The sequence below is a fragment of the Gouania willdenowi genome, chromosome 15 (assembly GCF_900634775.1).
Source record: "Gouania willdenowi chromosome 15, fGouWil2.1, whole genome shotgun sequence".
Taxonomy (NCBI): Eukaryota; Metazoa; Chordata; class Actinopteri; order Blenniiformes; family Gobiesocidae; genus Gouania; species Gouania willdenowi.
Genome location: NC_041058.1, coordinates 13,701,994 through 13,713,398, shown reverse-complemented (window position 1 = coordinate 13,713,398; position 11,405 = coordinate 13,701,994). Strand labels below are relative to the sequence as shown.

The 11,405-nt window shown below is 36.7% G+C and overlaps 2 protein-coding genes across 3 annotated transcripts; one reads left to right on the top strand and one right to left on the bottom strand.

Annotated features, from left to right (window-relative positions):
- The first annotated feature begins 600 nt into the window (after positions 1-600).
- Positions 601-7,920, top strand: dnajb12a (DnaJ heat shock protein family (Hsp40) member B12a). 2 transcript variants are annotated; one of them, XM_028469565.1, is made up of 9 exons: positions 601-796; positions 1,137-1,314; positions 2,597-2,742; positions 2,825-2,995; positions 4,261-4,340; positions 4,426-4,535; positions 4,605-4,777; positions 5,513-5,652; positions 7,628-7,920. In XM_028469565.1, the coding sequence occupies exons 1-8, from the start codon at positions 664-666 to the stop codon at positions 5,623-5,625; spliced, it is 1,104 nt and encodes a 367-aa protein (XP_028325366.1). In that variant the 5' UTR covers positions 601-663; the 3' UTR covers positions 5,626-5,652; positions 7,628-7,920. The 2 variants fall into 2 exon arrangements, with proteins under 2 accessions (XP_028325366.1, XP_028325365.1); XM_028469564.1 differs by having other exon boundaries at positions 602-796; positions 7,646-7,920.
- Positions 7,921-9,773: 1,853 nt separating this feature from the next.
- LOC114477179 (DNA damage-inducible transcript 4 protein-like) lies at positions 9,774-11,155 on the bottom strand. The gene is made up of 2 exons (XM_028469347.1): positions 10,913-11,155; positions 9,774-10,285 (listed from the first exon to the last, which is right to left on the bottom strand). Exons 1-2 carry the CDS (start codon positions 11,076-11,078, stop codon positions 9,786-9,788), a joined length of 666 nt encoding a protein of 221 aa, XP_028325148.1. The 5' UTR covers positions 11,079-11,155; the 3' UTR covers positions 9,774-9,785.
- Positions 11,156-11,405: the final 250 nt, after the last annotated feature.

Here is an 11,405-nt window from a genome sequence, read left to right as displayed (position 1 = left end):
TTTATATATGATGACTGCGTCCGAATATTCCCTCTTATCTCCTTTACTATATACTCTTCCTTCACCCCTGGGAGTGGTTAGGTGGTGGCCATGACAAAGAGCGTCCGAGTTCTCTTTAAGCTCAGGAAAAGAGGCTCAATGCTTCCTTTTTACCTCCTTTAATTTAGAAAACACTGATGCATCCTTTTACCAAAGGAGACGAGATAATGCTGACCCACAATTCCTTGCGACGACAACATTTAAAAGGAAACACACAGCCAAGAGCTTACGGAAACTCACCAAGTCCGACAAGTAATAGAGATCATGTAAGCTACCAATGCAATATGCCTTGGAAAACTTTAAATAAACAATATGAAACCCAAATGTAAGACATATTATCAGATTATAACTGACATAAAACAGACACTCTGTTATCCACGGGGTTAAAGAACAGTGGATAAGAAAGGAGATAAAAAAAAAAAAAAAAAAGATTAAAATAAATAAATAAATAAATAAATAGGAGAGACTATTCGGACGCAGCCGAAGTATCAGGAAGGTGGCGGGAGTGCGCTGTAATTGCCCGCACCCGCCGTTAAACAAGCAAAGAAGAAGGAAAAACAGGAGTACCTTTCTGACGTCATATCTTCGCGACAAGGGGCAGGTAAACATTTCCGCTGTGTCGCGATGGACTCAAACAAGGACGAAGCGGAGCACTGCATCAAAATAGCTCGAAATGCGCTCAGCAGCGGCCAGTCCGACAAAGCTAGGAAGTTTCTGGAGAAAGCTCAACGCCTGTTTCCCACAAAACAAGCTCAAAGTTCGTACAGTCACTGCCATTTTACCCCTATCTCCGGTGACAGGCCACGGGCTGTGAAACCTAATCAGCTAACGTTAGCATTACTCTCATTACATTACACACCAAAAAGCCCCAACGACAGCTTTTAGTATTTATAGTTTTTCAATGTAAATTTAACTGTATACATCTTAACTTGTTGATTGTGTCTCTATTGCTTCTCGTATACTCAAACTTAACATGTATTTGCAACATGTTAGCAGTGGGGATGCTAATCGTCTGCTCTCGGATGTAGCGGGTGGTTTATCTTTGTGAGCTGAGGCGGCAGCCGTGACCAGCCTGGTGTCATTTCCTCTGCTTACAGCACTGTTGGAGTCTTTAACGCTGAACGGAAAGCCTCCAGGTGAGAACGGTTGTCACGTAAACGGAGAGGAACCGACAATGAGACACCGCGGAGGAAGGCAGGAGGCTGAGACCCCCCCACACGGAGCTGCAGAGACCAGCAAGACCTACACCGCTGAGCAGCAAGAAGCCGTGAGGAAGTCAGTGAACGTCTCTCTGCTTTCACTTGATCCCATGTGTTCATTTGGTCATAGTGTGTCTTATACAAATATATATGAGAAAATGAATGTTTTTCACTGATGCCCTCCTTCTGAAATAGGACAACTAAGACCAGCGTGCGTTGTTGTTTTGGGACCAGTTTGGTGTTTTCTTCATGGATTTGGTTAAAAATGGCACACAAACCTGTTTGTTTTTTCTACAATACATGTTGGTGTCATGTTTTAAATACTGGTTTAGATTAGCATAAATTGTGTTGTTGAGGATTATCATCTTTATACTAGGGATGTTTCCAAAATGTATCACCTAAACAGAAAACATGCAAATATCTGAATATAATATGCCCGTAAACGCTATTAAATTACCTGTGACTTGGCCTGATAAGGGTCAACCCTTATTTGAAATACTGTCATTGTATAGCTTGTTACTGTATCTCCTGAGAAGTAAACATTGATGATTTGGTTGAAAAAGGTAATTTTGATTTTATATTTTGTGAATTATTATTATTGATATAATCCAGTGTCACTGTTTTGTTTGTTTTAGACCATTTGTTATAACAGATAACAATCTGTTATCACATGGCTGGATGTTATTTTATATTAGCACTGAACTAAATATTACAAAGCTTGTAATTTTTTTACCATTATTTTCGACAGTTTTGTACAAGTATGGCTGGGTACATAAGTGCTGTTATTAAATGTTGCACAAATCCAAAAGAAACCATCTATTCATGTTATGAGTTTTTAATTTGAAAATACAGTTAATTTTCTTCCTATTCTAAAAGGGTATTTGTTGAGCGTTAAGATGCCACTCTTTTATCATCTTTTCCTCATAATAAAGAGGTATTTTCTGAAGGGGTGTCCCGATCCAATATTGATATCGGATATCGGTCCGATATCAGTCAGAAAATGAATATCGGATTATATCGGACTGCATCTAAAATCTCCATTATATATTATATTATATTTTCAATTGTAGATTACTGTAGATATTACGTTGAAGGTAAAAATGTATGTAACCAATTGGTTAATAATAAATGGTTCAGTTTTTCTTAATATTGTTCTCTGTTTGAATCGCATCACTTGATCAAGCCTTAACTAACATTCCACACTACAAAATCAGTAATAAAAGTATGTATGATTTGTGCTGATATTGGATCGATATTGGCTATTAATCAAGGCTGCAATATTGGTATCATATCGGAAGTGAAAAAATGTTATCGGGACATCACTAATTGTCTGTTTTGTTTTTCTCTCTTAACTACAGGATTAAGAGCTGTAAAGATTATTACCAAATTTTAGGCGTGGAGAAGACGGCTTCTGAGGACGATCTCAAAAAGGCTTACAGAAAGCTAGCTTTGAAATTTCATCCAGATAAAAACACAGCACCTGGAGCCACCGAAGCTTTTAAAGGTTTGTTTCAAAGTTGTTTTTTGATAAGTCATGGATGTTTTTTCCTGTCCTATTATTTACTGCGTGAGCGTCTGTTTTACAGCGATCGGCAATGCCTATGCTGTTTTGAGCAACGTTGACAAACGAAGGCAGTATGACCAGTACGGAGAGGAGAGGACACAACCAAACAGACACAGACAACACCATGACTTTGAAGCTGACATCTCACCTGAGGATCTCTTTAACATGTTCTTCGGTGGAGGTTTTCCATCAAGTAAGGAACGGCCTGTGGGACGGATCTTTAGATCCACAGCAGTACCTTGCTCCTAACTCCTTGTCTAGTTCAGATAAACCTCCCATTAAAACACTGAAATATCTACTAGAGCACAAACGGAATTAAGTGGAAAAGAATCTGAATATCTACTGAGTGACTACTAGGACCCTATAAAATCAATGTTAACGGAATTGCGGACGAAATCAACCAATGAAAACGGTTAAATGCGGAAATGGACAGAATCTGCATAAAACACCATCACCGTGAGGCAAGGAACGTTTTTTTATGGGGAAATGTTTTCGAGGACCGCTCATTCGGTGCACCGCCCTCCCCCTTCCCCCCTCCCATCCTGGCTGCATTAAACACCACCTGAACCACCCCAAACACTGTCTGAACTGCCAAAAAACTACGAAATTATCCCTGACTCCAAAAATCAGAGCCGACCAGTGCCCGCTTACTTTGCTGTGCTTGTGAAAATCCGTTCGTTTCTCGTCAAGTGCAGCGGCGCTCCGGTAAAACGTGAGCAGCTTTAATCAGCTTCACCTGCTGAAAGTGTTTAAACGTCTCATCAGAGCTAAAGAAGATCTGTGGGAAAAGTTGTTCTGTTTGTTGTGGTTCATTACGGTTTGGAATGATGTCATCAGGATAATTTAGATTAAGTTGATCAACATTTCAACAATCCTGATCAGATTCAGTAAATCATTGATCAATGAGGGGAATGATTGCTTTGATGCATTCCTACAAGTTCTTTCATAAAGGAAAGCATCAAAGTATCTTCTGATGGAATGCATCAAAGCAATCACCTCTGAGGAAGACTGACTGTTGGTCGGTTGAAACATGTTAGGAAATGAAATTTCCTGAAAGAATGTCTAAATAAATGAAAAATTTTAAAAAGAAGACAAAATGAACTTGCTGACCAGTTTTAATCGAGCAAAGTTTGGAGTAATTTCCTTCACATTGCTGAACAAAATGCCATTTCATGAGTTCTTGATAAAAATTTTCATTATTTGATGAAAACAAAATTGTATGAAAATGTTCAATATCTGTGTTATTTACTTTTCACGAAATCCTCTTGTTTACCTGCCGAAAGAAAACAGATGCTAACAAGCATGTCTATATTTAAATTATTTGAACTTAATATAGTTTTTCACCCTTTCAAAGTTTTAATATATGTAATGAAACAAGTCGTCATTGTGAAACAAAGAATGAGCGAATAAGTGAGCTTCACACTACATAACAAATCATTTGTTTTTTTTTGTTTTTAGGTAATGTTCATGTTTACAGAAATGGAAGAATGCACTTTGCACACCAGAATAGGCAAGAACGAAGAGAGCCACAGAGAGAGGTATGTTTGTTTTTGTTTTTAGTCACTTGTTTTAATGCCAGGTGAAGGTTTAATCTGTTAGGCTGATTCGTTGTGCCCGTTCCAGGGAGGCCGAGCTCTGTTTGTCCAGCTGATGCCCCTCCTCGTCATCATCATAGTCTCTGCTCTCAGCCAGATAATGGTCACCCAGCCCCCATACAGCCTTAGCTATCGCCCGTAAGTGCTTCTTCTGTACATTCTGCATATGTTCAAGATTGTCACTCATTCCATATTCCCTGTGTGCAGGTCAGCTGGACATATTCACAAAAGGCATACATCCCACCTTCAGGTGCCTTTCTTTGTGGGGGATCGGTTCAGTGAGGAATATTCAGACAATCATCTAAAGGCTCTGGAAAGAAGTATTGAAAATGATTACATTTCTAACCTGAGGAACAACTGCTGGAAGGAGAGGCAACAAAGTGAGTTCACAGACTTTTATAATGCTTATTGTTGCTCTTTTCACTGTGGATCAGTTCTGTCTGCTGATAGATGCTTGGTTTTGATTAGAAAACCTAAAATGTAAATGTTTTCTAAATCAGTGGTTTCCAAACAGGGGGTACAGGAGGACATTGCAGGGGGTACTCGGAAAAATGTAACAATTAGTTTAAAAATAATCGTGAATTGTTTGTTGTTCCTTTTTAGGCTATTTTTTTTTTTTATAAATTCACTACAAACTAACAGTACTATTGCTCAATAAAATACTATTTTTTTTTGTAATTTATTAAAACAGGATTATTTTTTGCTGTAGAGACCATTTTATCTCACTTCTGACAACAGGAAACAATAATTAGCTACATTTTACAAAGGTGACCAAATTTACTTATTATTATTATTAATTAAACTTGAAATTCAGGGTCCCCACCTTCATGAAATTCCTGGAAAAGTTATGGAATTTGAAAAACTGATTTTCCAGACTTGAAAAGTCATGGAATAATTTAACTGTTTCGGGAAAGTTTTGGTAATATTGCCTATTTTCACACTCGCAGACCTCTGTTACACTAGTAAAATGTAAAGGGGGTACACGGAACAAAAACGATTAGGAACCGCAGTTCTAAATTTTATATATATATATATATATATATATATATATATATATATATATAAAAAAAATTTTGAGTTGTGGGTAAATGTAATTTTTGTTGTTGTAATTACAGAAGAAGGATTACTCTATCGTGCTCGTTACTTCGGGGACTCTGAATTGTACCAACGGGCACAAAGATTGGGCACTCCCAGCTGTTCCAGGCTATCTGAGATTCAGGATGGTTAGAAACCATTTGAACACATCTGGACATGGGTAAGTTGGGACTAACATCACTGTTACTAACTGGAATAGATTAGTCATGCTAACTTTTCTACATCAGCTTCCTTTGGAATGATCTCGACTTGACGACATATTGAGTCAGCTGTGTTGCGTCACATGTCAGACTATATTGCGAGCGTTTAGTTGCTCAAAGGGGAAGTTTTTCTACACCAAGGACAGATCACACAGCTGCATAAGAAAACCTAACCTTCACTTACAAACAGTAGTGATTACTGATGTCAGGCAAAGGTTAAATCATCAACACACAAAGACTTGAACTCAAAACAGTCTTTAGCTTAAACTACTATACAAACTGCTCATTGCATTGTAGAATTAATATATCTAATGACAATCCAATCTAAGATACTTATAGAAGCCACAGGCCTAAGTACTGTGTTACAGGGTCATAATAACGCAGTAATAAGTATTATAACCGTAATGGAAATAGGAAATATAAGTCATAATCAAGGAATGTAAACAGATTAAACTTGCACAGTTTCTACCAGAAGGTGTGAAAATGTGTTTAAATCTGAAAGGAGGTCGAGTTGAAGCAACACTAACATCCCATATTTGAGTCCTACACTGATGAAACATTGTTGAATTGAACAATAATTAGCGTTTCAATATTATTTATGTACACATAGAGCTGCCTTTTGTATAAAATGTGCTATAAAACTAGTTAGTTGCTCCTAAATATATATATATATATATATATATATATATATAAAAAAACTTTTCTAAAGAAGAAAATTAAAAATCAATCAGATTTTCTTTTTAACTCTTTAATGTTACATTAACTCCTTGTAAATATTCAGTCATTTGTGTTATAGGTCTTAGATTTGGTCCAGCATTACTCAAAATTTATGTACTGGGTTCTGGGGTAATGGCTCCATTTTTCTATTGAATATATTTCCTCCATTATATTCATCCATTGAGTCACTGTTAGTGATTTTATGTAAAATTGTTGAGTTTGAAAAGTAGGAATTTTACTTTTTTTTAAAAAAAAAGCAAGAAAAATAGTCATGGCACACAGTAGGACTATTGACCATGAGCTCAGCACAGAGGGGTGGCAGTCACCCCAGTGGTATCTGTCATTGTGTCCTTGGGCAAGGCACTTCACCCACATTGCCTAGTATGAATGTAGTGTGTGAGTGAATGTTGGTGGTGGTCGGAGGGGCCGATGGCGCACTATGGCAGCCTTGCTTCCGTCAGTCTGCCCCAGAACAGCTGTGGCTACAATCGTAGTTTACCACCACGAAGTGTGGAGTGAAAGAATAATGCCTTAATTATGTAAAGTGACTTTGAGTGTCTATGAGAAAGCGCTATGTAAAATTGATGCATTATTATTTTTATTATTAGCTATTTAATATGATTAATTTATTATAATATATATAATAGAATAAAAAAATCAAATGTTTAAAAAACTGTTTTTTTTTTTTTTAATTTGTAATATTTAGCAATAAAAGTTGCCAACAAACCGATGATTCGTTTGTACTCATTGACAAATTTATTTATTTAAAGGGGTGTCCTGATCTGATATTTATATCGATTATCGGTCCGATATTAGCCTGAAAACGAATATCGGATTCAAATTTTCTGATTTATTTATTTATTATTTATTTTATTAAATTGTAGAATGCTGTAGATATTATGTAACCAATTGGTTAATAATAAATGGGTCAGTTTTTCTCATACCTACTGTTACTCAAACCAAAAACAATAGTCAGTAACATCACTTGATCAAGCCTTTTCTAACATTCCACACTACAAAATAAGTAATAATTATTATTTTATTAAAGAAAAGAGAGAGGAAATGTATGATTCATGCTGATATCAGTATCGGCCAATACGCAAGGCTGCAATATCGGTATCATATCGGAAATGAAAAAGTTGTATTGGGACATCCCTAATTATTTATTTTGAGCCCAGTAATTAATCCGGTAAAACTGACAGTTGCTAATGGCAACAGTGTTTTTGTGTTGGACAGGTTCGTCAGTACTTGAATCTAATGAGGAGAAGTTGGTCGGAGCCCGTTGAAATTGGAGCGTATGTCTGCAGCTAATCAGGAGAATCAAACAGCCTTACGTGCAGCGGGGAGCTGAACTCATCAGGGAACCTCTCTGCACCTCCATGTAGATTGACTTCCTGTAGAAGTGTGAGAAGCTTTGAGACGGCCGTGGTGGAGAATAAGAACATTGCTGCCTGAATGGAAAAGTGAGCTGCTGAGATGAGCTTCCCCCCCCACCCCCCCCCAATTCATCCCATAGGGAGAAACCTCATGGCACATGGCCTTTTCATAGACAGATGTTTGAGCCACTCCTAAAAAAAGAAAAAATTAAAAAAAAGTGTGTCATTTTTATAGTTCTTATCAGTGTAAATACTCATTTTACTAAACAGTGCAGGGTTCATCAGAGCCATTGTCACTAATATGATGTGGATTTGCACGTAGCCTGTTGATTCATGATATTCATATGGAAATTTGTTGCACAAATAAAAGTGAACCATATTTATTAAATTAACATGACTAAGATTCTATAGAAGGTTCTTTGAAATAAAACTGTTCAATGTTTGTCTGCGGTTGATTTTCTGTCTATTTTTTTTTTCATCACTTTACAACACATACACACTTTATGAGGCCACTATAGTTAATTAAGGATCTTTAGTACATGTTTGATACTGTACCACAATAAAAGTTGACAGTATGCAAACAATAGATATCACCTTAATTTCCTTTTTCTTCTACTTGCTCCTACACTGCAAAAGCCTACAAGTTGCAAAAAAAATTGAGACTTTAAAATTGCAGCATGGATGTGAGTTAATGAGGATTTTGTGTTGCATAGTAATGAGGTCATAGCCAGGTGTAAATTATTGCATAATCATGTGCTGGACAAATTTAGTATGAGATTAAATTGAAAACAAAAAGATATAGCATGAGGGTGTAAGAAAAATTGATATGGCGATATTTCACAGTGCTGTTATATGAATCCAAAAAATGTCCAAATCAAGTTTTAATCATTTTTTATAAAGAAAAAAACATTTAATTTTAACGCCCAGTCACCAGGTATTGGTGAACTGCATAAGACGTCACTCCTTAATGCATTTTAGCTTGGAAGTTGTTGGCACTTTATTTTCATAACACATTCTGGGCACTTTTATCAATGCTTCTGGTTTATTTAAAAATATATATACATATATATTAATATTTTTATTTTTTTTCAAGAAATTAAACTTTTTGAAAAATGTAATTGGCAGTATGATACACATATTTTTGTTTAATTACAATTAGTCACTATTCACTTGTTCTTGCAAGTTTTTATAAAAAATGAAATAAATTGTATTTCATACTTATATATATATTTATTTTTTTTCCCCAAAGAACTGAATCAGAATCTTTCAAAAAATTAAACTTTTTGAAAAATGTAATTGGACAATATGATAAACATATTCTTGTTTAATTACAGTCACTATTCACTTGTTCTTGCAAGTTTTTATAAAAAAAATTAATAAATTGTATTTCATACCAATTTGTACTTGTAAAGGAGAAATTTGTAATTATTGGGGATATATTTTGATGTGTTATTGTTTAATATCGCAATGTATTGTATCGTCAGCTTTATGGCATTGCACATCCCTAATATATCACCAAATACAGTCATCTCAATGCTTTTGTAATAGTAATCAAATTTAAAAACATAAAATATACTCATTGTTGGGTTAATTGTAATTTTAGCCTTTAAATGTGGTATTACAAAGTCGATTTCAAAATTGTGTCATTTTACCTCATACATTTGGTTTCTGGCAGTATTTAGTTTGTTCCAGTAATCAGTTCACCAGTGCTTTCTGTGTGGGTGAGGGACACATTAAAACAACACAAATACCAAAAAAATATAATTTAATTTTGTTCTTCAAGTATGAAACAATACAAAACGCACATTCCAGGCGACATTATTTGATTATCAAATAACACCTGTCACATTATTTGAAGAGTCGCTGGCCTGGTTTCATTCGTTAATCCAAACAAGCAGCTGCGATGCGACAAAAGTCAAATTATTGCACACATTGGTGACCAACTATGATGTTTAATGAAGCAGCTTTTGGATAAACTCAGCCCAGCAGGAACAGGTTGCTTACTCAGCACAGCAGCACTCTTCTATCACTAGATGCTCTGAGCTGTACAGTTTCCTCTTAATGGCCCTGAAGCTGGGGCTTAGTAGACATGTTGAAGACATCTGTGTGGGTTTGCCTCTATTGAACAGTTTCTGAACCTTAGGCCAGAGTCCACAAGGCTCCAGCCTCAGCACCAGGGTCACATGAAATGTAGGAACCAGAGATGGATCAACAGCTATCTGGTCCACAGTGCACGGGGAGCCCTGCTTCCCTTTGTCCACACACAGGTCAATGAGGGCCCCTCTGAGGCCACAGGGCTCAGTTTCAGACAAGTGCAGCAGCTCCAGGCTCACATTGCGCAGCAGACAGTCAGGCAGCATAAGTTCACAGCAGCCCAGCAGCTGGGATGAGTCACGGAGGCTTTGTGTGATGTTGGCTGACACATCTGCAGCTAAACTCTCCTCCAAGGGGTAGAAGAAGCTACAGTCTGAGTCTGACAGGGACAGGTCGGCCACAGACCCTGAAACACAGAACAAGTCCATTGTTCAAGATAAAACCTCACAAATAGAGTGATGTTGTGCTCTGACTATAGCAGTGGTTCTCGTACCCCTTATTTCTGAATCCAAGTCCTCTCTTCTTCTGACTACATTTTGCTTAGAAAACAATTTAAAAACAACTATATCGCATAATGATGGAATGAACGAGTGATAACACACATTTTAAAGACTATCATTTAGTAAATAAATGAAAAGAAACAGTATTTAGTGCAGTGGTTCCCAAACTCAAGAATCTCTGGAGACCCCAAAAACATTTTTTTTTCTTTCTTTCTTTAATTCGTTTTTGATCATGTTTGAGCTCAGATTTATTTATTTGCTGCATATTATTTGAACCATATTTATATTTCCCAAAGTGTAAAATAATAAAAATGTATTTGTTTAAGATTGTGTGTTGTTTCAATAAAAAAAGAATTTAAATAAAAATCAAAAATCTATTATAATTTTTCAGAAATTTCAGGCGACCCCATTTAAATTTGAAGCGACCGCACATGGGGTACCGACCCCAAGGTTGAAAAACTCTGATTTAGTGGCTCGTGAATAGTTTTTTTTTTTTTTTAATTATTATTATTATTAAAGTGAAGGATACTCACCAGTTTCAATATTGCAGATGTGTCCAGTTGTGAGCCTCTGACTGGTCCCCTTCACCTCTGTCAGCCTGTGCAGCAAAGTGCCCCAGGACAGCCCCTGGGAGCCCCTATCCTCCACCGGGGAGGGGGGGCAACTTCCGTCCAGAGAATGATTGAAGGACCAAGACATTTGCACGATAAAAAAAACAAAAGTCTATGTAATAAATAAAGTGCAGTGGTGTTCGTTGTGATTGCGTCTCACTCCGGACTGAGTCTGACAAAGACACGGCCTGTAACAATGGAACAAAGCTTATATATGTATGCAGCTCCAGAACACCACGCCCACAGTTATTCTCCACCAATGAGCAACAAGCTCACGTGCCTCGTTCTTTGAGGTTTTTTTTTTTTTTTTTTTTAACGATGACAAAGAAAACCTCGATTAATGTGTGCCCAGCAGCAGGAAACTACACTTATGAATACGGTTTAAATGTACAACTAGGAAATGTACTGAGAGGTG

Bases quoted from the DNA above. Each gene is read 5' to 3' on its own strand.
- dnajb12a (XM_028469565.1), top strand. From the start codon at position 664: ATGGACTCAAACAAGGACGAAGCGGAGCACTGCATCAAAATAGCTCGA. The intron at 2,996-4,260 runs GTAAGGAACGGC...TTTTGTTTTTAG, and splicing joins CGGTGGAGGTTTTCCATCAA to GTAATGTTCATGTTTACAGA. The intron at 4,778-5,512 runs GTGAGTTCACAG...TTGTAATTACAG, and splicing joins CTGGAAGGAGAGGCAACAAA to AAGAAGGATTACTCTATCGT.
- LOC114477179 (XM_028469347.1), bottom strand. From the start codon at position 11,078: ATGTCTTGGTCCTTCAATCATTCTCTGGACGGAAGTTGCCCCCCCTCC. The intron at 10,286-10,912 runs GTGAGTATCCTT...TCTGTGTTTCAG, and splicing joins CATCTGCAATATTGAAACTG to GGTCTGTGGCCGACCTGTCC.